Below are 26,744 nucleotides of genomic sequence, written 5' to 3'. Positions count from 1 at the left end.
AAGCATGGAACAGTCTTAATAAAAAAAAAACGAAGTGTGTGCCAAAAATGTGTATCAATTAAAAAAATTATACGACAATTTATATATAGCAGACGGGTACACCTGAATTTAACTCTTCTGTAGTGAAACAGCTAGGTAGGTAAGGTAGGAACACACATACATATATTCATATATGTAAATATATATATGAATATATAAATACATGTTTACTTCTGTACCTGTACTGAGAGTGAGACAAAGTTTGAAATTGTTACATATAGGATCCCTCTCCTCGCAGGCTCGTAGGCAGCGGTAAACAAAAACCTATTTCAAGTCCGGTGATTCTTGTGCATACATTCCTTTTCCATCTTTCGCTGAACACCAAGTAAGTATTCTTTGATTCAAGTAGATCATGTTTTATGTGCAGCTCTACTGATTTGATCGTGAGATTTTGTTTTTAGAAAGGATCCAAGCAATTACTCCGGCAACAATTTGAATTTAAATCTTACGAGGCTTTCGTGGAATCTTTGACCATATCACTTATTAACTTTAGTAATATAAGCGACACCCGTTGCGGATTTCAAATTGGAACATATGATTACCATTTACAGTAACTGTGTTCTATCAGAAAATCCTTGAAATTTGCCTTGAGCAGTATATTCTAACGAAATAGAGAACGTAATTTTACAGACAAGATCCGCCAAACGGATCAAGGAATTTGGTATCGATGGATTCCTATCATTTTGTATTACCCCCATATATATCCATATTATTGCACGGAAACCCCCAAACCCCCACATCCTCGGCCCTGATAGTAGGGGAGGGCATGAAAGGTACGAGAAAAATTGTGGGGTAAGGTATGAAAAATACACCCAATATCAGTTCCCTTGTTGTCTTATGAAGAGGCTGTACCTGCCGTGAATCCCAATGAGGGGCTGAATGCTCCCCAACCAAACCCCAGGAGAGCAAAGAATCCTTCCTGTATTCACAGCAGGAAACAGTGACGGACAGACTCTCCATCCAGTTATCCTGCATGATGGTTGTAGGCTCTTCCCAGACTGTAGAGATTGGTCTGCCTGCGCAAAAGTTATTTGGTCAAATTCTGTCTGCACAAATGTTCTCGTATAACTTTCCGCGCACGATTAGTTCATTTTTTAAGTAATCTTCTGCGCACAAAGTCCTTTTGACCTATCTGCGCACTTGTTTCATCATCCATCCATAGATCCGTCTGCGCAAATGTAGACAAAATTATGTTTTCCGCACAGGAAAAAATGTAATATTCCCTACGCAAGAAAAATACTCTACAGTCTGGGGCTTTTCCCTGCTGTGAATATGTGGAGGATTCTTTATATTCCTTTGTGGAGGGTTGGGAACAGCAGCCTCCCATGGGGGTTCTTAGAGGGCACAGCCTCCTTGTTAGACAATTAGGTAATTGATTCTGTGTATATTTTTCATATCTAACCCCTCACTTTCCCAGGTACCTGTCATGGCCTCCCCTACTATCTGTCCAATCATTTCTATGTATTGGATTGTAGAGAATTAGAGGAATCCATTGATACCAAAATTGTTGGTCTGTTCAAAGCAGTTTCCTTTGGGCATCTCACTTTGATGTCCAGTTTTGATTGTTCAGAAAATATCCAATTTATAGTGTAGATTTCTTAATGTTGATACCTGTTATTATATGGCTACATTATTTTTCCAGATGATTATGCAGTAATGGCCAGGACAAAACTTTTGCAAAATGGTTAAGTGAAAATACAGCAAAACCAAGACAGTGCACTACATACACTAAAAATGTAGTTGCAAGGATATAGATTGGAGGAAAGCTTTTCCCCCTATCCCAAAACTAACCTTCCAATACTCCCTATCACAAACAAGTAAAGATAAAACAGTAAGCATCACACTGCATTACAGAACTCCAGAATGCCCAACATGACTAGTGAAACTCAGGAGAAGATCATGTCATCCCCAGTCCTTAGAAGTCAAAGACTATCAAGGAAAGCAGTTTTTCGAAATGCACTGACAGGTAAGAATGACGCCTGTGTTTCGAAAAGCCCCCAAAATGTAGGGCAAAAATCACATTGTGGTCCCTTGTCATCACCTGTCCTTAGGAGCCAAAGAAAAATGAGGTGTTGGGTTGGTGGGGCAGCCAATGAGAACACACCCACCAGGAAGAGGCCAAGAGAACATGATGAAAGGCAAACTACCAAGAAGATAGATACTCCAAAAAGCACAACTCCAAGGTCAAGAAAGTATGCAGAAATTGACAGCCCTTCAACTGCATTCATGAATCATGATGACTCCTTCCTAGAAAGTGTCAATTTTGATGAGCTGGACTCATTAGAATTAACTCCAATTGAAAAGCCAAAGATTTTAAATAACAACAGAATTCCTTTGTCTAACAGTGGTTTACATTCAAGCCCATATCTGCTACGCAAAACCCCACGAAGAATTAACCTTCAGAACACAAGTGAATTCATTCAGCCACCAAGAATATGCACCAATCCTAACACAGTCACTAAAGCTAGAAAACAAGTGTTTAGTGACTTTTGTAAAGAGAAGGTAATTGTTGATAACTGTATTAAAACAAGTGTTCCAAAAGAAGTATCAATGTATGAGGGAACTGTTATTCCAGAAAGCAGCTGTAGTACAAATAGTAGCCATCAACATCTTATGTCCAGTGTTAATTGCAGTGCCCAGGCAGACAATAATATCACAAAAGCTAATTCCAAGAAGACATCTGGGAGAAGTTCGCCTGATATTTTTGGGGAAGAACAGTTGGATTCTCAGTTTGATGATACATTTGGTCTCACAGACACCCAAATGTCATGTCTGGATGAAGCATACTTTGATGGGAGCAGTGACCCATCACGCAATACCCAAGATTTCATTAAACCTGATGCAAAAGTTGTAGTGAAATCCACTTCTAGTCATGAAGCAGCTAATATTAAGAATAATACATCCCAAGAGATTTCTCCCACAACCTCAAATGGACAAGCAACACACAATAAATCAGGAGATTCATTTGGTTCTCCAGACTCACAGCTTAGTTTCATTAGCACACAGGGATCTCAGGCACTTCTGGATCGTTTTCAGAACAGGTTAAAGGATGCAGTGACTTCGAATCAGACTGATGGTGAGTTTTTTTCTTTTTTTCTTTTTTTCTTTTTCTTTTCCTTTTTTTTCCCCTCTCTTTTTTCTTTTCTTTTCTTTTCTTTTCTATTCTCCCCCTTTTTTTTGTTGCTAATACTTCACAAACTATGATATTAGTTTTATTATTTTATATTGTCTTTAGTGCTTACATTTGTTATAGAAGTTAGCAATTGTGTGTTCAGATATTGATCAAAAGTTTATCCATAATAAATATGGTTGCTAAATCCTTTCAGTCCATTGTCTTACTGTGGTATTGGTTTTGTAAAAAATATTAATTTACAAATTTATCTATAGCACCCATCAAGACTGCTACTGAGCGTCGGGCAGAAGTTGTTGCTGCAGTGATGGAAGCTGTAGAAATGACCTCAAATGATGACTTTGAACTTGGTCCATTCTTTGGACTCCCCTCCAAGGTGCTAGATGTGCTCAGGGCTCATCGTGGCATTTCAAAGCTCTATGGTTAGTTTTTTGTTAGATCAACTAAAGGCATAGTAAGATGATGTCTAGTGCTGTCAAGCTCTTTGCATTATTACTTTGTATATCTATGCTGAAATACATTGCAATAACCATTTCAATATTTATACTTGAACATCATGTATGCTTTGATGAAGATTGTATTCCACAGTTGATGTCAGTTTCAAGGATCATTGTTTTGTGAGAGGCTCACTTTTTTTTTTTTCTTCACAGAGAATTAAACATAGTAATTGCATTTTATTTGCATAGTTGTCCATATTTCAGATTGGCAGGAAGAGTGTATTATTAAAGGCTCAGGCTCAGAAAACCTCATCTTTTCTCTCCCAACAAGCGGTGGGAAGACCCTGGTGGCGGAAGTGCTGATGCTGCGGCAGTTGCTCCTCAAGAAACAAAATGCACTTCTAATTCTTCCCTATGTGGCTCTTGTCCAAGAAAAAGTTTGTATCACTTGGTCTTTTTTGCAGCCTGAAGGCAATTATGTTGTACTATTTGTTTGCGTAGTTATTCCGATGTTGATGTTTATGGTCTTTGGATGTGAATGGATATTTGTTATTATGATGAGCAACTTTTCTTTCTTTCATTCATTCTCTCATTTAATACAAAGGTACGTGGCCTGGCACCTTTTGGAGTGGAGCTAGAGTTTCTTATTGAAGAATATGCTGGAAGCCGTGGATCATTCCCTCCCAAGGCTAAGCGGAAAAAGTATGTACTGTATATATATATGAAAAGCTAATGGCAGTTCAAAGATAAAGATAAGAATCTATAGTGAGAAGGTAGTGGAATTGCTAGATCTCCCAGAAATTTTGTTTATATTAAGGAAAGTTTACCTGTAAAGTATGCTTGCCAGCTTTTCAGCTTTGTAGGTTTTGTTTTTTGCAGTTTGCAAGCCTCACTTGGAAAATAGTTATTTGATAATTCTTGATATCTGTGAACAACTTTTAATATATAAACTAATATATTTAGAATTATCTTAAGAATTGAATGTTTACCGCTTTACTCTTATACTATACTTTGCAGTTATGTACACTGGAATGGCTTCTTAATAGTTTAAGGACATCTTAAATTTTGACTTTTGAGTTTTGTGAGGCTGGGATATATTAGTACATGCCACTGTATGTTTAGGCTGTTGTCCAGCCCACACCCAGGCTCCCAAGGCATCATCTCAGCTGCTGGGATCCGGATTCCCAACAGGATTAGATGTCGCCTGGCACCAGTAAAGTTTTTACCATGTTGTGATTAGACATCACCTGGCATAAATGAGTTAATTTACTCTAGTTGCAAGTCTAGCAGTGGCCTGCTACCTGTTGCAATGACTAGACTGTTTTCTTAGTCAAGAATTCTTCATATTTACTTTTTTTTATGAGCCTTGTAGATGTTTATTGCTCTTCTTTAAGTAAATCCCTATTTTCCTTTGAAGTCACCATTGTTACGTATGTTTTTTCGCACTTGACCTAGAGATACGAGGAACATTTGTATATTTCTGGGAGATGGCATACTATCAACTGAGGACAGAGGTCATATGGATGTTGGGCGATATAAGATAAATGTACTAGGATGATAAGCACTTGAGTCCACTTTTTTTGACATACTTGCCTAGTGTTCAAGGAGAAAGAGAGTGTTGGACATTTTAGGAGAGGTGTGTTTATATTTGGTTCTGGCAGAAATTAAGTTCAGTGTGAGAGATGTAAGCCTTCTGCTCATTTACTTCCTCCCCTCGCACTAGTGTTTCAGACCAATTTTTCTCCTCAAATCATGGGCCTTCTGCCACCCTTTGTTTATTGTTGCATTTCATCCTATTATCAAGAGGCAAAATTGAGAAATATTGGGGGCAGGACTTGTAGGTAAATTAAGCATGAGACATGTGCCTCAGGCCCCCTTTCAATGTCCAGTTCAAATGAACAATGTATTTATATATGAAGTATAGAAAATGTGAGTTCCTTTCAATAATGTCTCCGAAAATTTCTGTCTCTAAGAAACATTGAATTTGTTATTAATCCAGCTCTCTGACAAGTTTATTGTGTTTAGCTAACTCCATATCTCTCTCTGCTGTTTTTCTTTCTTTCATTCTTTCTTTTTCTCTACTTTCTTTGTGTAGGAACTGTGCTCCCCCATCTGTTGTTAAAGGGAGGGTGAAGGCAGCAAGGAGATGAAAGTTGCGTGAATGACTGTTCTCTGTCAGTAAACCTTCTTGGAAGAAGTGACAGTAGGTAACACATACCTCCAACTGTTCTATAGTCCTCTCTCTCTGGGCCAAGGAGCTTTTATTGGGCAAGTGCTAGGCTTCCTGAGCCTGAAGCATTTCAATACTGATAAATTCTCATAGCCAGGTAGTCATAGCAGACACCTGCTTCTTGTTGCTAGGCTTGCGTTAACTCCTTGTATTCCAGTTCTACTAGCTGGTTAGTTATTAGGTAGACTAGCCTATAACTATGTTTCTAATGGTGAGATGTTTAATCCATCCCATACCAAGTCATGCTCTTTGGACCATGCACAAGTAGTGCTCAAATGGAAAATTAAATGTCTGGGAAACAAACACTTAGCCCACTCTCTATGTGCTTGGCTGTGGCATACAGGAACAGGTTTTAAACTTGAGGGGTTGTATCTCTTGATTGAATGTATTCAGGATCGGAGCTTGCACTCTGATTCCACCGCGGGCCGCAGCCGGCACACGGGCAGATTCCGGGCCAGTCCAACGCGCTGATTCTAAAGCCACCTGGCAACCATTATTTTCTGCTTCAAAATATACAGTTTCTAGTGGGTTAAGGGTCAGCATGGGTTCAACCCCATCAAACTCCACAACATATCATTGAGTGTGGCTGGATTTGCAGTATTCGTACCCTTGCATATCATATCACTGAATGGCCTATGTCATGATCACCCTATTTATCAGGCGCTGAACTATGCTTCATCACTTGCATCGCTCCAGTTGTTTGGGCTTTGGCAGGTGCTTGAGGTGGGCAACCAAGCATCATGTAGTTCTGTACTTCATTCAGCATCTCCAAGGTGTTCCATAAGTTCCACAGTGACCTCTGTGTTTTGTAATTGTAATTTTCTATCTGTCAAACACTTAGTTATAACTTGTATTTCACAATGCACGACGTCAGCCATACTTTAACAAAATTGGTGGGTCTATTTAATTTAATATTTATCATGGCATTAAGCAATTTTTCAAAAATCATTAGGTAGACCTGCAGTACATAGGGAGCTTAGATCACAGTTTTGGTTAAAGTACAGACTCATTGTACTGGAGCAACTGTTTGTGAGCTTACCCAATTGCATCTATCTCATGTGCTTAATTTACAAAAATATGAAAAGTCTCAGTTCAACCATAGAAAACCTGGCATATCTCCTTCCCCTACTAAGTGTTTATTGAAGAATGTAGATGAAACTGAACAAACTATCAAGACTTTCTTGACATCTGGTCTTGGACCAATGTTCAATATATATGGACACTTGTATGCTTTAGCATTTAATGTGCAATTTTTTGAATGTTTGGAAGGTAAAGCAGCACATTCCTACTGCATTTTCTTGTGGTCTGAATCTTATTGGTTCTTAATTATGTAGAACTATTAAAGAGTTTGTTAAATTGTTTAATTGCCAGAGAAGTTACTTGCAGTTAAATAGTATCTAATAAAAAGTCATTATCACTAAGAAAAATATAATATTTAGCTGTGCTGACACCTTTTCATAGTTATTACATGAACGTTTTTAGAAATTGTTTACTTACCTCTCAACAGGAGTGTGTTATATATAGCTACAATAGAGAAGGCTTCTGGACTTGTGAATGCACTCCTAGAAACCGATCGCATGCAGGAGTTGGGACTTGTGGTAGTGGATGAGGTCCACATGCTGGCTGAGCCTGGGGGTCGTGGTGCCATGTTGGAATCCATCATAACCAAGTTGCGCTATGCTGCTCGTAGGTATTTTATTGCATGTGTTTATAAGATAGTTGTGATGCTGATTTCTGTTCCCATTAACACTGATTTCATCGTGAGAATATCTTTATCAGAACTGATATTCATGACTATTATTGTCAATATTGTATTCTACAGTATATATTCATAACTGTGTATGATGGTGGAGGAATAATTTGTCTCTGTCAGGGAAGGTCCAGCTGGTTGCGATGAGTGCCACAGTTGGTAACCTGAATGAGTTGGCAAGCTTTTTAGGAGCACAGTTATACACAGGAAACTTTAGGCCTGTTGAGCTGGCAGAGTATGTGAAGGTAATTTTACCTTTTTTTTTTTGTCACATCATTATTGTTGACTGTACTTTTAAGTCTTCACTTGTAATTATGTAATGTTGTAGCTTATTTGCTTGACGATGAAGGTATAAACCTAGTTCATAGTTTGCTTTTTATATACAATGTGTATAACTATATATATATTTTTTCTCTCAATAGATTACCAACCAGATTTGGGAAATAAACACTGCTGCTCGTGTTGAAGAAGATTTGTTAAAGAATAAGCGTCTGAGTTGTTTTCCTGTAAGTTTGGATATGAAAAAGGTTCATATGAAATTAATTTTTATTTGGCCATATTATGCAGTAAGCAGTATTTATCATCATTATTATTATTGTTGTTGTTACTATTATGATTTTTATTGTTATTATTGTTCTTGCTGCTGTTATTATCTATATTGTTATTGTTATCTATTAGTATTGATGTTGCTATCATTATCATTTTCATTGAAATTATTATGATTAGGTGATAGAGAAATAGATGATAGGCTAGCATCCTTTGTCTATTTTCAGGAGAGGATTGTACTCTTATTCTGTTCCTCTGTCTTCTTTTTTAAGAGCTTTTTTCAAAATAAATCTAGATCATCAGTATGCATGTTTGTATTTTTCTTTTCTTTTCCTTTCCCATTTCTTTTTCTTTTCTTTTCTTTTTTTTTCTTTATGGGATGGACAGAGATTCTTACCATAGTCTTCTCATAGGCCTTGTTTCATAATGTTCCTATATGTTGTCATTATTTTGTTGACTGATGATTGAAAGATAGACATGTCTGAACTTTTCCCTTATTTTCCTCACTAACAGTACTCTCAGGAGCAGAAGAAAATTGACGTTGATATGGTGGGTGGTTTGGTGGGTGAAGTAGTGCCTGAACATTCGTGCCTTGTCTTCTGTCCTACGAAGCGTAACTGTGAGACTTTAGCAGAGCTCATATGTCGAATTCTGCCCAAGGAATTGACTAAAGTAAGTACTTTTTTTTTTCTGTACATTCATTTTATTGAGAATTTGTGTGAGATATTCAGCACGTCATTACGAGTCACTGGCACAGCAAATTTTGTGACCTCTGAATTTACAGATTCGAGTGACTGATAAACGCGCTCTCTACCGTGCCCTGTCTGAAGAGGGGTCTGGGGTTGTGTGCCCTGTTTTGAGAAGAATCATCCCATATGGTGTTGCATATCATCACTCTGGTTGGTTTGGCTTTATATCCATTCTCTTTTGTTTTTGCTCATTTTTATAGCCAGAGTTTTTGTAATGAGATATGATACCACTTTCCTAAGTCTCATGGCATTAAAACAGTTTGCATCATAATTTTTTTTTTTGTGTTAAGTATTTTCATGCGTATAATACACATGATGACAAAAGGCGAATAGTAGAGCTTGAGCTCCTTTGCCAGTACATCATAACTGGGCTGTATTGTTGAGCTCGCTCCATGACTTCATCCCCTGTCTGAGTGCTAGAAGATCCATTGAATATGTTACCTCCAAAGATATAATAAAATTATTGTTAAAGTAGCTGCACAATACTAGATATTGTAGTACATTATGGTGTTAAGTAAAACTGAATAAGCACTGAAAAGTTATGGTATTTTAGGGTTGACTGAAGGAGAGAGACGCCTTATTGAAGAGGGTTACCTTGCTGGAACTCTGTGTTGCCTTTGTTGCACTTCCACTCTTGCTGCTGGTGTCAACCTTCCAGCTAGAAGAGTGAGTAATCTGTTGTTGTTCTTCACCAATATTTCCTCAGTGGGTCTGTTGGTAAATACCTAAATAAAAGTACACTGTTGATTGTTATGCGGCCTCTGAAGCTTTAATTGTGTACTTTGATAAATAGGTAATTATCCGGTCACCTTACACTGGGAGTGCCTTTCTCACACGTGCAAGGTACAAACAGATGGTAGGACGGGCAGGACGTGCAGGCCTTGACACATGTGGGGAGAGCTTCCTCATTCTCCAGCCAAAAGACACAAAAGAAGTAAGTGAATCCAGTATTTTGTCTTCAAATTTACAGATGTATGATACTGTATCTACATGGCAGAAAGATTGTATGTAAAATTGTTCATGATTAGAAAGTGACAGGTTATAGTGCTATTACAGTTTTGCTTATATAGTATATATCTGTTGTCTATAGTTAATGATGATCATATTTTTCCGTGCGCTATTTTGCGAGTTGTTCCTTATTTCAAAAGACATGTAGGAGTGTTACAGTTTTCTCAGCACAGTTTTACATTTGATAAATTGTATGCTTAACAGTAACTAGAAGTTAGATTTCAAAGCAAGCCCCTAGAAAAGGAAGAAAGAAAAAAGAGAAAAAGCTGAGTCATTAACCATACAAGATTTAAGAGAACAAGATTTTTTATTGGAGTGAATGTGAAATGGTTCATAGGAACTTAGGAAACAACAGACCCCTTTTTAATTTTTTTTACTTAATCACATTACCCTCCAAATGTCGCTCAAAGTAAATTCAGATTATGCACTCACACATACAATGGCTTACTCAGATTGGCAGACACATTATTGATATATTATTTAAAGTATCACCAAGCTAGATATTTAACTCTTTGTATTCAGGTGCTTCATTTTGGCTCTTGGACAAAAATCAACTTGCTTACTTGGGTGGGGATTTTCCTGTGTGTGATTCTTAGGCCTAGCTCATGCGAACACTCCTGTGTGCTATCAAGACTCCTTGCCACCTCTTTGTAATCTATTAACTCTTTTTCTGAAGTCTACACTTGTCATTAGTTATATTATATCAAGCTTAGTAAACTGTTTTCAATGAGCATGCTCAATATTATCTTTATAGGTAGTTTACATTCTGTGCAATAGTAGTAACAATAAGTAACATTAAGCTGTTTGTGTTAGTTTTTTTATATTTTAGTATTGTTCAGTTTCCCATAATACACTGCACTGCAAGTAATGACAAGCGGTAGGTTTCTGCTTAAGGTCATATTGTCTCTGGAATTGGTACTCTCCTGACCACTTAAATACAGAAATGAATGGCCTCATCACACACCTTGAAACAAAAAGAGTATGAATCATAACAAATGTACTACACAGCACAACATACCCATTCCCTTACGATTCTTCATATCCGCCAAGACATCACTTCCTCCAACAGTATGGAATATCCAATAAAGGGGAATTTTACAGTGTAGACTTCCATGTCAAGTACAACTTGGGAAACCAGTATTTCAGCTATAGAAAAAAAATGCAGTTCACCAGAGTAATGTATTGTTAACGCTCCAGAGTGGTTTAAAGTATTTTGTTGAGTAAATCATAAAATCTTCATTTTGACAGGCTGGACTACTTTTGCTGTCTCCAATTGAAGTCTGTACATCCACACTGGCAAATCAAGATTGGCATGGCCTAACAGGGCTGGTGTTTACTTCGTTGGGCTTGGGAGTAGCTGTAACACTTCCGCAGTTGAAAGCTCTGACCCGACGTTCACTTCTCGCCCTTCAAGCTAATAGGCTGAATATAGATGTGGAGCCACAGGTGAAATGCTGAATCATTGTTTTAGGGTACAGAATGCTTTGCTGTCCTTGTGATGCATTTCAGATTTTCTTTTATTTACTTCTTCATGCATATGATTTTGAGATATTTGTGTCACGGTCTGTAAGATTGCTTAAGGAATATAGATTATTACTTGAATGAAGAGTGCTGGATAATTTGATCTCATTCAGTCCCCTTATTCCTTGCCAATATGATATGCTGTTATGCATAGTAATTACAAATCCCTATATGAAAATATTATATTATATATATATGTTAGGGAATCATGATTTACTAATGGCTGTCAGTGTTATGATGCTTCTCTCTGTGGAATCTGTTGTACCTCCATCATCATCTCCCTCCTGCCGTGAAGTTTGATTCAGCCAACGCTGTTTGAACCCAGTATCCATGCATAATGTTGTTCTAAGTATTAATTATTTGGATGTAAAACTAGTTTTGTTTTTGTTCATAACTTTTTTTCTACATTTGTTTTAGGTGGTTAAGATTGTGGAGGACCTAAGAGCTCAAGGTCTTGTTCGTATTAAAGTTGATGTCGTAGAACAAAAGTCATCTGGAGGAACTGCACCTAAAAGTTCAGGTAAAGAGATGTCATTTTACAATGTTTGATGATGTAGGAATAATTTTACAGGGAACAAGAGGCAATAATGGGTACACGTTGTTAGATATAGATACTGATCTGATCTCTGTGCTGTTGTTAGGTGAATGCATTGGTCATAGAGATGTAAATAGTCGGTTATCAATATAACATATAGATCGCTTGCATCAGTCTCTCTTTGTTAGGGATAGGTCAGTATCATCTTGCTTCTTCCTTTTTAGTCACTTTCTTATTACCTTCACTATATAAAATTTTGATTGTGGAATATCATGGAATTGAAATATTATTATTATTATTTTTTTTTTTCTTGGTAAAGGGTTTACATAAACTGAATAAAAGTTTTAGGACAATGATTTGTACACAGGTATAGAAAGTTATTATAAATGTCCCACAATTTTTTTTTTTTTCTGGCATTCTCAGTATGCTTTGTGTTTGTATAGTGATCAAGGAAATTATATATTTTATCTTTTTCTCTGAATGTAAAATTTAAAAGTTAAGCTTTTAGTACATGGGTATATTTACTGTCCACTGTGAATTTTGTCAAACATGAATGGCTCCACGAGGGCTCAGTCTCCAAGGAGTCAGTTAGAGAAGGTCAATATGACCTCATTTGATTCTTTGATTTCTTAAGATTTTCTTATTTTTTGTGCTATCAAGATCAATATTTATGATATTTTTATACTATTGCTAAAATGCTAATATCAGTAAGGAATGAAAAGGCAAGGTAACTTTACAGTGATAGATCCTCTTCATCACCTTTATTCACTGTTTTTTTACCATTGGTAATACTGACACATTTTCTGAGAAAATGCTCTGAAATAACACTTGCCATAAATTATTGCACAAATTGCTAGGGTTAAAATGGGGCCAGAGGTCATCACATTCAGCCATTGATAGTGCAGTATGAGATATCAGTTAGAACTAGGCACATAATTATTTGTATAATTTACTTGATATCGTTATAATTACCAGCAGTAAAAACAAAATTCCCGTTATATTTAACAGCCAAGAATTTTTGCAATGGTCAAGAAGGGTACATAGTTGAGATGATAAGACTAATCGACTCTGGTGATTAAGCACTTGTAGAACCACCTATATGTAAAAATAATTTTTAAAAATCTAAAATTGTGAAACTGGCATGTATATCATGCCATCCCAGCACACTGGGTTAAGATGAGCCTTTAGAAGTTATACATTTATACTAGATATTTTCACTGTTATTCATACGTTTGATATTTTTCAGGAAACAAAGCTAGCCAGAGTGAGCAGTCCCAGAATTCTACAATATGTAGTTCTTCCTTTTCAAGCCCTCCATCTCTTGAAAATGATATGGCTCAGATTATAAACCGTCCCATCAGTGAAAATGACATACTTACTGTTAGCAGACTTGGCAGGGCAGCTGTCAAAGGTTAGTACATATACTAAGATGAGTAGTTTGAGTAATATGGAGTCATTTTTGGATAATTGGCCAAAATGATAAAGTGCCTTTATTTTTTAAATGAGCCATATTGATGATTAACTATGTACAAAAGCATGAATTGGCACATATTTGTCGTAGTGAAAAAGTTGATTGTTCATATATATGTCAAATGATCCATTTTAATGATTGAGGGGAGAAATGTATGATGATTTTGTGCAGGTATGTGTATGGGGAAAACCATCATGGTTATCTTTAACCCCAAAGGACAAGCCATCTTATAAACAGGAGTTTAACAAGAAAAATGACACTGGAAAAAGAGCTGAATATTTGGAATTTTCAAATGAAACTCTTGATAACAGACTTGAAAACATCACAGTCATTTTCTGGGTTTCTGTGGGAGTGGGATTCCTGTAAAATTTGCCATACATCCCCACCAAGCATGCCCAAATATAGGATACATGATCATTTGGGGTTAAAAGTTAGCATTCACTATAATAATGGAAGGTATCAATTAAAGTATCGAGGGATTGTTTTTACACAGGGAATGTTGAACTGAAGCTAGCTGGACAACTTTACAAGGATCTTTGCCTTGCACGTGAGAATCTTGCTGTCAACAGCCACCTTCATCTTTTATTCTTAGTGACCCCTTATGATGCAGCAGAGAACATTAAGATTGTACCGGATGTTTACTACAGTGCGGTCAGTGATGTGCACAACTTTTGTAATTTTGTATTTATAATAAAGAAATTTATGTATACACAACTTTTTTGTGTGTGTGAAAATCTAGATATGGTATCTAGCAGAGCTCTCTGTGTCTAGTACGGCAGAGGGTCTAAGCGGGTACCTAGAGCAATGTGGAGTGTGCTGTAGTCCAGGTGGAAGTTGAACCTGGAGAAAGCACAAATCCACTACATTACTCAGTCAATCATATAGGTGATGTCTAAAGATGCTAGGAATTCAATGCAGTTCTCTTGGATGAATTTAGAATGAACTTGTACTTCAAAATTTATAGTTAAAGTGCATATGACTTCTGTGCATATTAGATATCAGTTATTGTCTTCATCACCATCATTATCATCCCTGTGCTATGATGATTTATGCGCATCAGAGGAGGAAAATCAACATATTTCCTCTAATGTTGACCAAGTTTTCAAACTGAATGCACAAACATAAACATACTTTTTGTTTCCAAACCATGTGAAGAATCATTTTATGTAGGGCACTTGGGTATGCCTGAATAACTGTGAAACAATTTGTCCTTTTACAGTATAGTAAACTTGCTACAGATGAGGTTAAAGTTGCCAAAGTTTTGGGCATCACAGAGGCTGTAATGGTCAGGATCAACATGGGTCAGAATGTAAAGGTTAGTTGTACAGTTGTTGTCTGTAATTAACATAATAACAAAATTTAAGGAGGGTAAGGTTCATCAGGATTGCTCTTACTACTTGATGGAAATGAAGTTCACTTTCATTTATTGATTTTTGCTTGACTTTCATCTTTATTTCTAGAATATTATAATTGTATTTATATATATTACTTTTGGGGTTCTAAACTTTATAATGTCTCAAATCTTATTAATAATTTTTCATCTTCAATCTTTTTGGAATACATTTAATGAAAGTTTCTATTTAATCTATGCAATTTACTCATGGATTCTTGCAGAAAGTGAAGGAATCAGTTTTAAAGCGCTTTTATTTGGCCCTCCTGCTCTTCCAACTGTGGTCTGGTATGGGTATATGGGAGGCCAGTGAAATGTTCCGAATACACAGGGGCTTCACACAGCAAGCACTGTCGTCTGCATCAGCATTTGCATCCTGTGTCTTCCATTTTTGTCAGGTAATTTGACTAAAAGTAATTACTGTTGCTGTCCTTTTGCTGTGATTTATGATATACCAGAATTTGGAAATTGAATCCCTATCACACTGAAGAAGCTTTCACTGGGGATTGGTGTTTGTGAGCATAAGTTACAGTAAAAAAAATAGACTGCAGAAAAGCATAAAGCTTATTATTTAGAAATAAAATAAAAGCTATATTGAGATTAACTTTGAATATTGTAAAGGCTTTTTGAGGCCATTGCTGTTGGCTTAAGTGATGTATACTTGCCTCCCAGGACAGAGCATGTGCAGTTGGTGTTACATATAGTTAGGTAAGGCTAGCATTGCTTGTTCTAAAGGCCTGAATGCCAAGCAAGGAACACCTAGGCATAAAACTAGATCAGTTATATTTTTGTTGGGTGAGGAAATATACAATTCAGTACTTTTTTCTAGGAATTGGAAGAGTTGTGGGCATTCAGAGATCTTTTAGCCAACTTTACTCGTCAGTTGTCGGGTTGCTGCACAGCTGAATTGCTTCCTCTGTTAGACCTGCCTTCTGTGAAAAAGGTAATTCAGAATATATTTTCAGATGTGATTAAACATTGAGCAGTTCTTTTATACCTGTTCAAAACACTCTCTCATATCTATAACCACTCTCTCCTCATTACAGGGCAGGGCACGTCTGCTTTACAATGCTGGCTATCACACACTGAAAGACATTGCAAATGCTAGTGCAATAGATTTGACTCGGTGTGTTGACCACCTGCCATTACGCACTGCTGCACAGATTGTTAGTTCAGCAAAGGTATGTTGTTTGATTATTATTAGACTTTTACCATTTTTATAAGTATTGGTAAAATCTATTCACATCTTGACCCTTTGGGAATAGACAAACTATTTGGATAAAGGGGGATGAGGACAAGTGCAGTTCAGCACCTGGCCCATTTTCTGGCTTGCAATAGTGCACTCAATTCTTTAATGTTTTTTCCCACCAGTTTCATAGTTCTTACTAACTCAAAAAGCTGTTATTAGAGCATAGCATGGTTTAGGCATAGTTAAGCAAGAATTGATTATCCTTAGTATGATTCTAAGTTTTGTATACCCACCTGTCTAATCAGATGGGACCTTGGAATAATTAGAACATTAACTCCTTAAGTCTGGATGATGTGACCATCAAGTTGTGAAAAAAATTGGCTGGAGAGCTGGATGACATGAATATGCCTCTTTAGAATTTCAGCTGAAGGCTTGATTGGCAGGAACGACTTGTGATGAGTACACAAAGCTCTTGGAGGGAGATTTGACTCTGTGGGCATTAAGGAAGGAGCTCTTGCATTATTCCTATCAGTAATGATAAAAGATTGGGAGGGTGGACCTTTTGGCAGGAAAATATATCATGATGTTTTCCTGTACTTTTTTGTCTTGACAGGAGAACAGCTGTTTTCTTTAGAAATGTTGAATGTGCTTGATTATTTATTGCTTAATTATATATGTTACACAGACACTTCATAGCTGAACAAGGGAGAACAAATGATCGTTTATTCATTTTTTTTATCATTATGATGATGATGATGATGATGATGATTTACCCAATAACACTGGGTAAAAAGAATTGGCAAGTGGACATAACCACAGGGTTGTTGGCACACAGTGACAGTTTCCCCTGCTTGCACCCAGCTCGCTTGGTAGTTTGCGGGCCTAAAAGTTTTACCATAGAAATAAATTTTGGAATGGTTGTGATATGATGCCACCCGCTACGTTGTCTACAAAAGCCATGGCATGTACGTACATGCCACCTGGCGACATAAGGGTAACTTTCATGTCAAAACGGAAATCAGTACCCACTCCGGAAGTACTTATCCTTTAGCAAGTTGCTTATGTTTCAGTGAGTAGGTAGTAGAGCTAAGTAATGACCTTTGGGGAATGTAACATTAAGGAGTTGGAAAAGTTTCGGGATTCAGATAAACATCCTTTGTTTGTCCAAGTGTTTTTATAGGCTGATTACTGAAATTGCAAAGAAACAAAGTATAAGAAAACAATTTATTTATTTACAGTTAAATCAAAGAATAAACCAAATAATATATAGAAATATAATACATGTTCAGCACTAGTAAATGTATAACGCTTGATGTAAAGAGATTCAATATCACAACAACATCAGATCTTACAGTAATTATCTTTACTCACCAAAAATTATGATTTCTGAGCCCTCCTGCTTGTTCCCTGTTTTTGTGAGTCTTACACTCTTCTCACTTGGAGCTTGTCTCCGCATTTTCTCCACTGATGGCTATGTTTGAATAACATTCTTTGATATATTAGCAAATATGACGAAAATGATAAATTGATATAAAATTATTCTGATGTTATAATCTATGATTAAGTTGATTAAAGGTACAAATATTGCCTTGAAATAGTAGATGCTAATTGATTTAACTCATGTTCAATAAGACCTTTTATAAAGCATTAAATTATAATTATTAATTTTTCATTTGTTATTGTGGATTATACTTTGTTGTTGTAATTAACATTAATCTAAAAGATGTAAAGCTCAGATCATTCTTACATTACCAGTTCTTCAAATCAAAAGTTTTTTTATGAAAAAGAAGTCTTACTATAATCTTACATCATACTTACCATAGTCATTATATATGGCTCTTGATGTTTTTTTAACTGAAAATATATATGAATTGTTTTTGACTGAACAGATCTTTGCCTTTCAGTGTTGTTTTGTAACTTGCAAATGTAGTAACTTGATATACTTATTAGGGAAAAGAAACTAAATCTATAATAGTTACATTTACAGATGTTACTGCTAGAGCAGGCAGAAGCGCTGCAAGGTGAAGCGGAAGAGGTCCTTTCAGGTCTTCGAGAACATGCATCAGGGACAGATATGCCGGCCAAAACTAAAGCCCAATCTGAGTGAGGAGAGAGCGGCTTTGTCAGAATTGCAAAATAGTGTCTTGATTTACAAAGGATGAGAGAAGCAGTGTGTTTTACAAAATCAGGTAATGTATCTGTGGGTATTCATATTTTTATACAAAATTGATATGAGGAAAAGTTTATCCACAGTTTCAGATCGAGGTTTGCAAATAAGAGGAATTTATTGTCTCCCCCTAAGCAGGTGAAAAGTAATGTAATGAATGAAAGTGAAATTCCCAGAATTACAGTACAAGATAAATGTATTCTATAAAATTCCATGTTTTGTTCATCACTGTTGTTCATGCTGTAGAAGGCCATTTTTATTTGCTTTAGATAATTTGTACATTTCTCCTACTAAGAAGGTTTGGATACATTTGGCTAATTGATGAAGATTATTTTTCTGTGAATAATGCTTGCACAGAGTGATATAAACAGTTGCAGTGGCATTTCATGTGATATGATATAGTTTTGACATAAAGCACCTTTTATGACAGTAAGTTGTAACACATTTTGAAGCTTATCATCTTTAGCAGTAGAAAGTCAAGAGACATGAAACTTTGTTGAAGTAACAAGTATTGAGAAAATATACATTCCAACTTGGTAGTAGGAGGATTTATGAACCTCTCTGAAATATGTAACCACTGGTTGTTATTTTGTTATCATTGTTATTTTTTATTTATTTATTTTGTAATTTCTTTATGAAAAGTTATTTCTGGCATGTCTTCTCTCAGCATAAATATACACACTGAAATACATTGATGTTACTTAAGTTGGCTGTCCCCTGTGATTATCTTCATTAACATATTTTGAAGTATGTGATATTTATCTTTAAGTGATATATTGAGTATGACTATAAGTAATCTAAGAAGGGCTGCAGAATGCTCTTTACTTTTAATGTATCTCCTGTACTTGTTTTGAATTTTAGTGTGACTATTCATGATTCTTTCAACTTGTAATCTCTATATGATATATATTTATATATAATGCTTTGAAGATTTAAAGTTCACTTTGTTATACAGATTTATTTTCTTTAATTGAAAGGAGAAATCTGATTTTTTGCAAAGTAGGTTTGCATTGTCTTGTATAAAAGATGTCTAAATGTATTTCATTGGTTATTTGGTATTTTTAAACTTGGTCTTTTGGTGATAAAGCTTTAGGCTATTTATCCTAAACTTGAACTTTTGTACTTCAGGGTTGTTCTTCTATTGGAGTTGATATATGAGCAATATAAGAATGTCTTCTTGAGTGAATGAGAAGCACTTTACTGCAATTGATATTTTCTTAAAAGTTGTTTTTAAGGTGCACCATATGTTTCATAATATTTTAGTATTTTGTGTCTGTAAGCCAGAGTGTCTATTAAAACTGTGTTACCAGTGATGATTGTAATGCCTACCTTTTAATCACAAAATGGTGGCAATGTATAAGCATTGAAAGATTATATGTAAATATTGATTTTCTTTTCAAAATAATATTTTTTATATTTTTTCATTGTTTTTTTTTACCTCTGATATAAATTCAATTGAATCTGGGTGATGAGGATCTCCCATCATGATAAAATTTGTTTTAGATGTGGGTGATAAGAATGTCTCGTCATGGAAAAATCTGACTGACAGTTGAGGTGATGAGAATGTTACACCATGGGAAATTGTTGCTGAGTGGCAGGTGATAGGGCCATCTCCTCATGAGTGCACATGGCTTTTAGAAGGAGATTGATCAGCAAGCTTTCAAGAACAGGCTCCTGAGATATTTCCATTGGTAAACAATGAATGTATATAGGAGACTGTGAAATTTCCAGAAAGTGTAGGGCGCATTCAGTTACCAAGAGGAAGAAAATCTAGTGACCTTACAGAAAAATGTAAGAAACCAAGAAATGGTGTGAATTTCTGCAAATAGACTGTATTCAAGACCAGACATAACCCCAGTAGAGAACCTGTGGGCGGTTATGATAGACAATTATGTGGCAGTGATACATCCTCAGTTCCCAAGTTAGAAGATGCTAATAAAAATATCTGGACCCAATTCTGCTGGCTCTGTACAAGAGTGGTAGGTAGTTTCATTATTTTTTATCTGCATATTCAAAGTGAAAGTGAAGTGAGTGAGTGAGTGCGAGTGTAAGTAAAGATGAAATCTTGTTTTGATTAATGGTTTTGTCTTTGTACTTGAACTAATTTCACTGATTATCACAATTTAAGGCAAAAGTAGCCAAATAGTTAGTGACTGCCTCCTCTTCATTACTCAATTTTGAATTTATGGTACAACTTTTTTTTCTAGTTATCAAGGCACTGGGAGGGCAAATACACATGACATGTCAACTTTGATTTTAGGGAATTCATTTTATTCAGCCATTCATGTTATTACAAGTGTTTAGCCACCAAGGAGTCAATTAATAGGCCTATTGGACCTTGCCAGATTACCCCATTCATTGATTGTTTTTGTCCAATTGATTGTATTATTATTATTATTGTTATTTTCATCATCAGTATATATGATTGTAATTATAATGTTATTAGTATTCCTAATTGCAATGTCAAATTCTTGTGAAGTAGTCAATATGGCATGTTTGTTTGTCCTACTAACATCAGTGGGTTGTTATGTGATTTTGATGATTGTATGGTTACTTTACTTGGTTACTTGGTGTAAGTTCTGGTACTGAATTGAACCAATAATTTAATTTTCGTCTAAACACTTCCACAGTGCTCTGGGATGGGTTTCTAATGTTTTTTGGCACACTATTAAGTAGTCTTACCTTGATTTCCCCACCTTCTACTTCTCTTGGATTTTTAGCCAATTTTTCAGTAATCAATACATATATGATGAAGTGGAAAGTTTGGGTTGTAATGATCTTCCCCAATATCTAAGACCTGCCATGTTGTCTAATTTTTGGGTGGAGACTTTGAACTTTGAACCAATATCGTCCTTTGCGAGACTTGAATTCCATATATAACACTATTTTTCCAATCTTGGAACCACTACTGTTTTCCATAGTGATTGTAGGTGTTCTGGAACCCTTGGCTGAAAAGCTCTCACTATTCATCCACACATAGATTTTCCTTTACTGGCTGCCTTCTCAATGTGGTGACTGGAGCTCCTATCATTAATAATGAACAGGCCTAGATTTTTTACAGCTACCTTTTCTTTAATCTCTATTCCTTCAACAGAGTATGATCTTGGTCTTGGACCTCCAGTTGGACTATATCTTATGATTTCAAATTTACCAGCATTGAAGTTCATATTGTTTTCAGTTTCCTATTTACAAATGGTGTGTAGGTCCTCCCTTAGTTCGCCTTCATCCTCTATCAGACTTAATGATGTACCTAGTATCATCAGCACATGATGTTAATCTGGAGTGTTTAATATCTGCATTAATATCCCCTATCATAATTAGGAACAAAATTGGTCTAAGAACTGAGCCCTGTGACCCTCCACTTCTAACAGTTGATTCATTAGAATTGATAACTATTTTTTGTTTACATTTTTTTTTTTTTTATATATAAAATCATGTATCCATATTTCTACTTTTCCTGTGATTCAAAGGTCCTTTAGTGTATGGAGTAAAATTCCATGGTCAAATGTATCAGAAGCTTTTGCAAAGTCTAAATATATTATATCAACTTTATTCTCATTTAAGTATCTTAGTATGTGTTCATACTGGTTCAGTTTTTGAGATAATGGTTCAGGATTTAAGATGGACAAGATCTACCATTTCTAAAGTCGTGTTGTCCAGGGTTTATCTTGTTTTCTTGTTTACTACCCTTTCAAATATTTTTATGTTGTAGTAAATTGGGAAAGGTTTGCTGTTGAGTCTAGTTATCTCTAAATAGATTTTACTGTAAAAATCAAGTGGACCTCATGAATTCCATGTTGGGTGTCAGTAATAGCAGAGGTCAATTCCCAACTCTGGTGTAAAGACATTTAAAATTCTGATTCTGTTGAAACTATTGTATCAGATTGAATGCCATCAAAGAATAGCATTTAGGAAAACATAAGAGGGATTGTACATCTTTAATGCCTCAAACCAGATGAGTGGATGAATGTTTGAGTCAATTGCTTTTACATAGATAGTTAACAATGGGCACATGAGATCAGTGATTATTCGCAGTTCATTCATCATTGTGAACAAATGTAAAATATTCATTGATTTTAAAGAGAACTTATCTCAACTTACATTAAGAATTACAGATCAAGATGGATTGATAGTTGGTGAAACAAAGGTCTGTATAAGTAAGGTCTCTTTACTTTGGTGTGCACCCTTGTACAAGATTGTGTCAGTGCTTTTCTCAGATGCATGGGGGGTCACCCAGAAGATTAGATCAGGGATTGCCTTGGCCATGTAAACATCTTGCCTGTATTGGGGAGATGTGACAAGTATGTGTGCATTACATAGACATCTCTCTTAGATGTCAATGTTTATGATGGTTGGTTACCATGCAAGACTGACCCTTTCACTTTAGTTATTATAGGCCTCCAAAAGATAAGAGGATTGGACATTATCTCCAACAAATCAGGCAAAGGAAATTTATTGCATGCTAACCTCTACAGCACATTTCTAAATTTAGAGGACGGCAATTTGATTTGATATTGCATTACTTACCTTCTGATTGTGGAATAATAATGATAACAATAATAGCAATCATAAAAATAATGATGAGAAAAATAATAATGATAATAGTAAGAAAGAATAACAACAATAATGATTGTATAAAAAGTATATAGCTAAAAAGTGACCAACATTAAATATTTACATACAAGGAGTGCAATAAGTTTCTGCTCATTAACATGTCTTAAAAGCCCATTCTCACTACTCTAATACCAATTATGTCATACCCTCCTCAGCCAGAGCAGCACAAAATGGCACAGTGACAAGACCTTACTTGTTTAGACCTTGTGATTAATTCTCATTCTGATCCTCTTTGATCTTAGAGCTTTGTTCAACAATAGGAAACTGCTTAGTAACTTTGAGTCACTTTTATTATGATTATGCATAATGCTAGAATAAGAATTTTGAACTCAAGCTAAAGATATGTTTCAAAAACATACAATGGTAGTGCATTTACCATCGTATTTACCAGAGATTGTAAATTGCGACTCAATAAGCAGTAGTAATACACATCTTTAGAGATATAATCATAAAACAACCTAACACTTTAGTTCTAATGTCTGACAGAAGGCAATTTTGTCACTCTGGCAAAGTAATTGCAACAGTTAGCGAGTGCTATATATGATTCTTTGGGCTCCTTCAGCCAATTACACAACATGTAACCAAAAATCCGATAAGTGCGATCTTTGACTTACAGATGTAGCAATGGCATCTTATAAATCCGCCCAAGAGATGGGTAGAAAATTTGCAGATAAGAGCATTTATATATCAATCGTGTGATGTTCAAAAACTTTCTGGTATTGCTCCTGATACTTTCCTAATCCTCTCACTCGTATTCAAAGACAAATGTTGCACCTTAGATGGAGAGCCGGACCGGCATCTTGTGCCCGTCAGTGAATCACCTTGAGCTGTCTTGTGCCGCAGCAACAGTGATTACCTGGTGGAGGTCCAATTCTCTGTTTAAGGTGTCTAAAGTGTCTCTGCATATGAGCACATGTCACATTCCCCAGTCCGTCCCATACTATTTCTCTCTTTTATCCTTATGATTCAGTATTTCATAACTTGGTGGTTTCTGTTTTCACAGACCTGTATCTTCCATATAATCTAATCTCCTTGCCCCATTTACTTGCCCTCTTTGCCCTTTTCAATGCCATACTGCACTAAAATGCTATACTATATACTACTATTGACATGTAACACATCTAATCATTAACTCATAACCTCCCTCTTTACCCTTTCTGCTACTATACTTTCATATGGTGCAATATGACCTTTGATGTCTAGTACATTTAATTTTTAACCATTAACCATAAACTATTGGCTGTTTATCATAAAAAAAAAAGCCAGAGCAGACATTTATCATTTTCATTTATCACTCTTTACCATCAATCAAGGAGCCACTTCAGACATATTTGTTGTCATTTATTAGGGTACCAACAGGCACAGAAGCTTCTAAAGTATTTTGAAATATCTACTACCAGTTTATTTAATAACAGTTTTTCTCAACATGTAATTTTCAGAGTAGAAAAAATGTTTCAAGAGTTCATAATGTAATGATCTCATACAAGTTACATTCTACTACAGTATAGGCCTGTGGCTGTCTGTGATCCTATGAGAATGTTTGCAGACATTATTATTGATAGTTTCAAATGATATTTTAATTTTTTTCACCATATTTATGTTATAATATATGCTTGCCATTATTCTAAGAACAGTTATAGAAACGAACAAGATCATTTGCTTAAACAAGAACATCTTCACAGCAATTACCAGCAGACTTGCTTGTATTCTGACCACTGCTAAATCTACGATAACTTGATAAGTTGTTCATTAATACTTGTGGTGATGTGTGTAAAATTATAACAGTAGTTGCGTGTGATTTTACCATTGTGTTATTAGTGAATCCAGCCCCAGAATACCAGCTGACCTAGAGGGCCTGTGATAGATAAGGACAATTTAAAATCTTTGTATCTACACTTCTCTTGCAGAATGTAAAGGTCATGTCACAGGTGAGAAAACAAGAAGAAAACTGCTTGTTTACCTAGTAGTTTGTCCGCCTGTAACATAATCAATATCTGTGCCCACTCGTGAGCCAATCGATCATGCTTGTTTTTACAGACTGGTCTTAAGAAGTGCTTGGTGTACTGGTAGCTGTACCAAGCAATACCAGCTTTTGATATATGTTTTGAATGGTTTGACTAAAATTGGCTATTTTCAAAAATTTGATTCAGAAAAAACATTTGCTATCTACCACCAAAGCATAACAGAAACAATATATTTGTTCCCATTACATTGATAAGGTTTCTGGGAAAGTATTAACCTTATAAGAAGAGGAATTGCTAAAATAATTCACTTTCTGGTGGTATAGATTGAAAAAAAAAGCAAGAAATGCATCTTTTCATTATACATTCCAAGACATGCACTAGTGTAGAGGGGTTTTAAGATCTAATACTTTTCCTCTTCTATTTTGAAATTGTGTCCATTTCAACCTCCAGGTACTTCTGATCACTTACTCTTAAAGTGATATTTTATGTTTCCATTTGAAACTTAAGCAATCAGTTTCACTGCCTAGATCATATGGCATAAAGGGGAATAGTAATACTCCAAGGGTATGATAATGCAGGTTTTAATTCCAACTCTGTTTTTAATGGTTCCCTTTTCCAAGGAGCCAATAACAAAAATGTATTTATACAAAAAAGACTCAGCAGAAACACTGACACTGGGGCAAATACATTTGTAAACTATGCACAATACATAGAATATTTATGTATGTATTATAGTTTTTATTTTCCTCAATGTCAATTTAGGGAATGTATTTTTTCCTTCATGAATTATAATGTAGCATTTTTAATATTTTGTACATCCTCTGTGCAAATCATATACAAAACAAAGTGCAAGTAGATAATATCTAACAGGAATGAAAGGATTGCTTTTAGGAAAATGTGAAATTATCTGAATAATTGGCAGATTGTAAGGAAATTATGAAAAAAAAAATCTGATTAATATCAGTGTTGGGTTAACTAATTTCACTCAATTCAAATGTCTCTATTTATAAACTTTCAATTAATTTCAACAATTTGGAAGCCACAAATTGAGGCCTGATCAAAAAGATCTTAACAATAAATACATATATACAAGGACTCTCAGATTCAACCATGAGCTGAAAAGGTTATACCATTAAACAATTTACTTTACAGAATCAATCTGGCTCGCCAAGTCATTTTCATTACTAAACCAGACAAGGCAAAGAACTCAACACTGACAATTAGATAAGGCAAAAAAAAATCAAATCTTGTTCATTACAGTAAAATTTTCAAAGAAAATCTATTCCATCACTTGGGATGAAATAAATACTTTAATCCTAAAATTCATCTCAGGTCAGTGAGCAACTGGGAGCGAAAAATTTACAAGCTCAAAAAGGGTAGAAATACTGTAGGAATGGAGAGAAGCCAGAGAGCTTAGTATCATTCAGATTATAACCTAGCTAAGGGTTAGCATCAAACAATCACAGATGGAAACTTACATACCATCTGGCTCACCTTAAAATTCTTTCCTGCAACAATATATTTGGTGCCTGAATTTTCCCAACCCTAATATATAAGATATCCTCTAATACCTTGAAAAATACAAATATTACAGCTATAATTCATTCACCAACAAAAACTGTTGTGGATCAATATAAGAACAATGAGATGAGCACAGGAAGAATGCAGGATATTGACAAGACAGTTTTATTCTACAGTAACGGACTTTGCCAAATTTCGTGGACAATCTACATTGCAGCCCCTGAGGACAGCAATGTGGTAAGAAAGCAGCTGCATGGGAATGACTGTGAGGAGACCTTGGAGACAGTCGACTGTTTTGGGGACCTCAAGAACACTTGAACCATACTTCTGTGGCTCTTCATCACCCTTGTGGCAGATGAGAATGGGCCTTCCTTCACGAGCTGTAACTTGCTGGAGTGCGTTCATGCATTTCTGTGGATCATAAAGCACCGAATGAATATACATCTCTCCTAATATGATTTCCCCCCCCAAAAAAATCTTCAT

The 26,744-nt window shown here is 35.7% G+C and overlaps 2 protein-coding genes across 10 annotated transcripts in view; one reads left to right on the top strand and one right to left on the bottom strand.

Moving 5' to 3' along the window:
* Window positions 1-235: 235 nt before the first annotated feature.
* Window positions 236-26,673, top strand: LOC113802827 (helicase POLQ-like). 2 transcript variants are annotated; one of them, XM_027353466.2, is made up of 21 exons: window positions 236-364; window positions 1,682-3,115; window positions 3,427-3,591; window positions 3,871-4,043; window positions 4,211-4,308; window positions 7,344-7,522; window positions 7,710-7,831; window positions 8,009-8,092; window positions 8,646-8,804; window positions 8,917-9,031; window positions 9,435-9,547; window positions 9,675-9,815; window positions 11,138-11,335; window positions 11,828-11,930; window positions 13,192-13,356; window positions 13,910-14,067; window positions 14,636-14,731; window positions 15,031-15,204; window positions 15,636-15,749; window positions 15,853-15,987; window positions 17,983-26,673. In XM_027353466.2, the coding sequence occupies exons 2-21, from the start codon at window positions 1,903-1,905 to the stop codon at window positions 18,100-18,102; spliced, it is 3,825 nt and encodes a 1,274-aa protein (XP_027209267.2). In that variant the 5' UTR covers window positions 236-364; window positions 1,682-1,902; the 3' UTR covers window positions 18,103-26,673. The 2 variants fall into 2 exon arrangements, with proteins under 2 accessions (XP_027209267.2, XP_069990675.1); XM_070134574.1 differs by having other exon boundaries at window positions 17,971-26,673.
* The window catches only part of LOC113802825 (glutamine--fructose-6-phosphate aminotransferase [isomerizing] 2), a 40,108-nt gene continuing 38,669 nt past the window's right edge, over window positions 25,306-26,744 (bottom strand). For all 8 annotated transcript variants that reach the window (XM_027353461.2, XM_027353462.2, XM_027353463.2 and 5 more), the window contains one exon: window positions 25,306-26,672. In XM_027353461.2, coding sequence (XP_027209262.1) covers window positions 26,427-26,672 — 246 coding nt within the window. In that variant the 3' untranslated portion in view covers window positions 25,306-26,426. The remainder of the gene's footprint in view (window positions 26,673-26,744) is intronic.

This window comes from Penaeus vannamei, chromosome 2 (genome assembly GCF_042767895.1).
Source record: "Penaeus vannamei isolate JL-2024 chromosome 2, ASM4276789v1, whole genome shotgun sequence".
NCBI classification, from domain to species: Eukaryota; Metazoa; Arthropoda; class Malacostraca; order Decapoda; family Penaeidae; genus Penaeus; species Penaeus vannamei.
This window is presented reverse-complemented; position numbering and strand designations above follow the sequence as displayed.

Excerpts from the sequence above, each read along its gene's own strand:
- LOC113802827 (XM_070134574.1), top strand. The coding sequence starts at position 1,903 with ATGCCCAACATGACTAGTGAAACTCAGGAGAAGATCATGTCATCCCCA. Across the intron at positions 4,309-7,343 it reads CCCAAGGCTAAGCGGAAAAA|GAGTGTGTTATATATAGCTA; the intron begins GTATGTACTGTA and ends ACCTCTCAACAG. Across the intron at positions 14,068-14,635 it reads CGGATGTTTACTACAGTGCG|TATAGTAAACTTGCTACAGA; the intron begins GTCAGTGATGTG and ends GTCCTTTTACAG.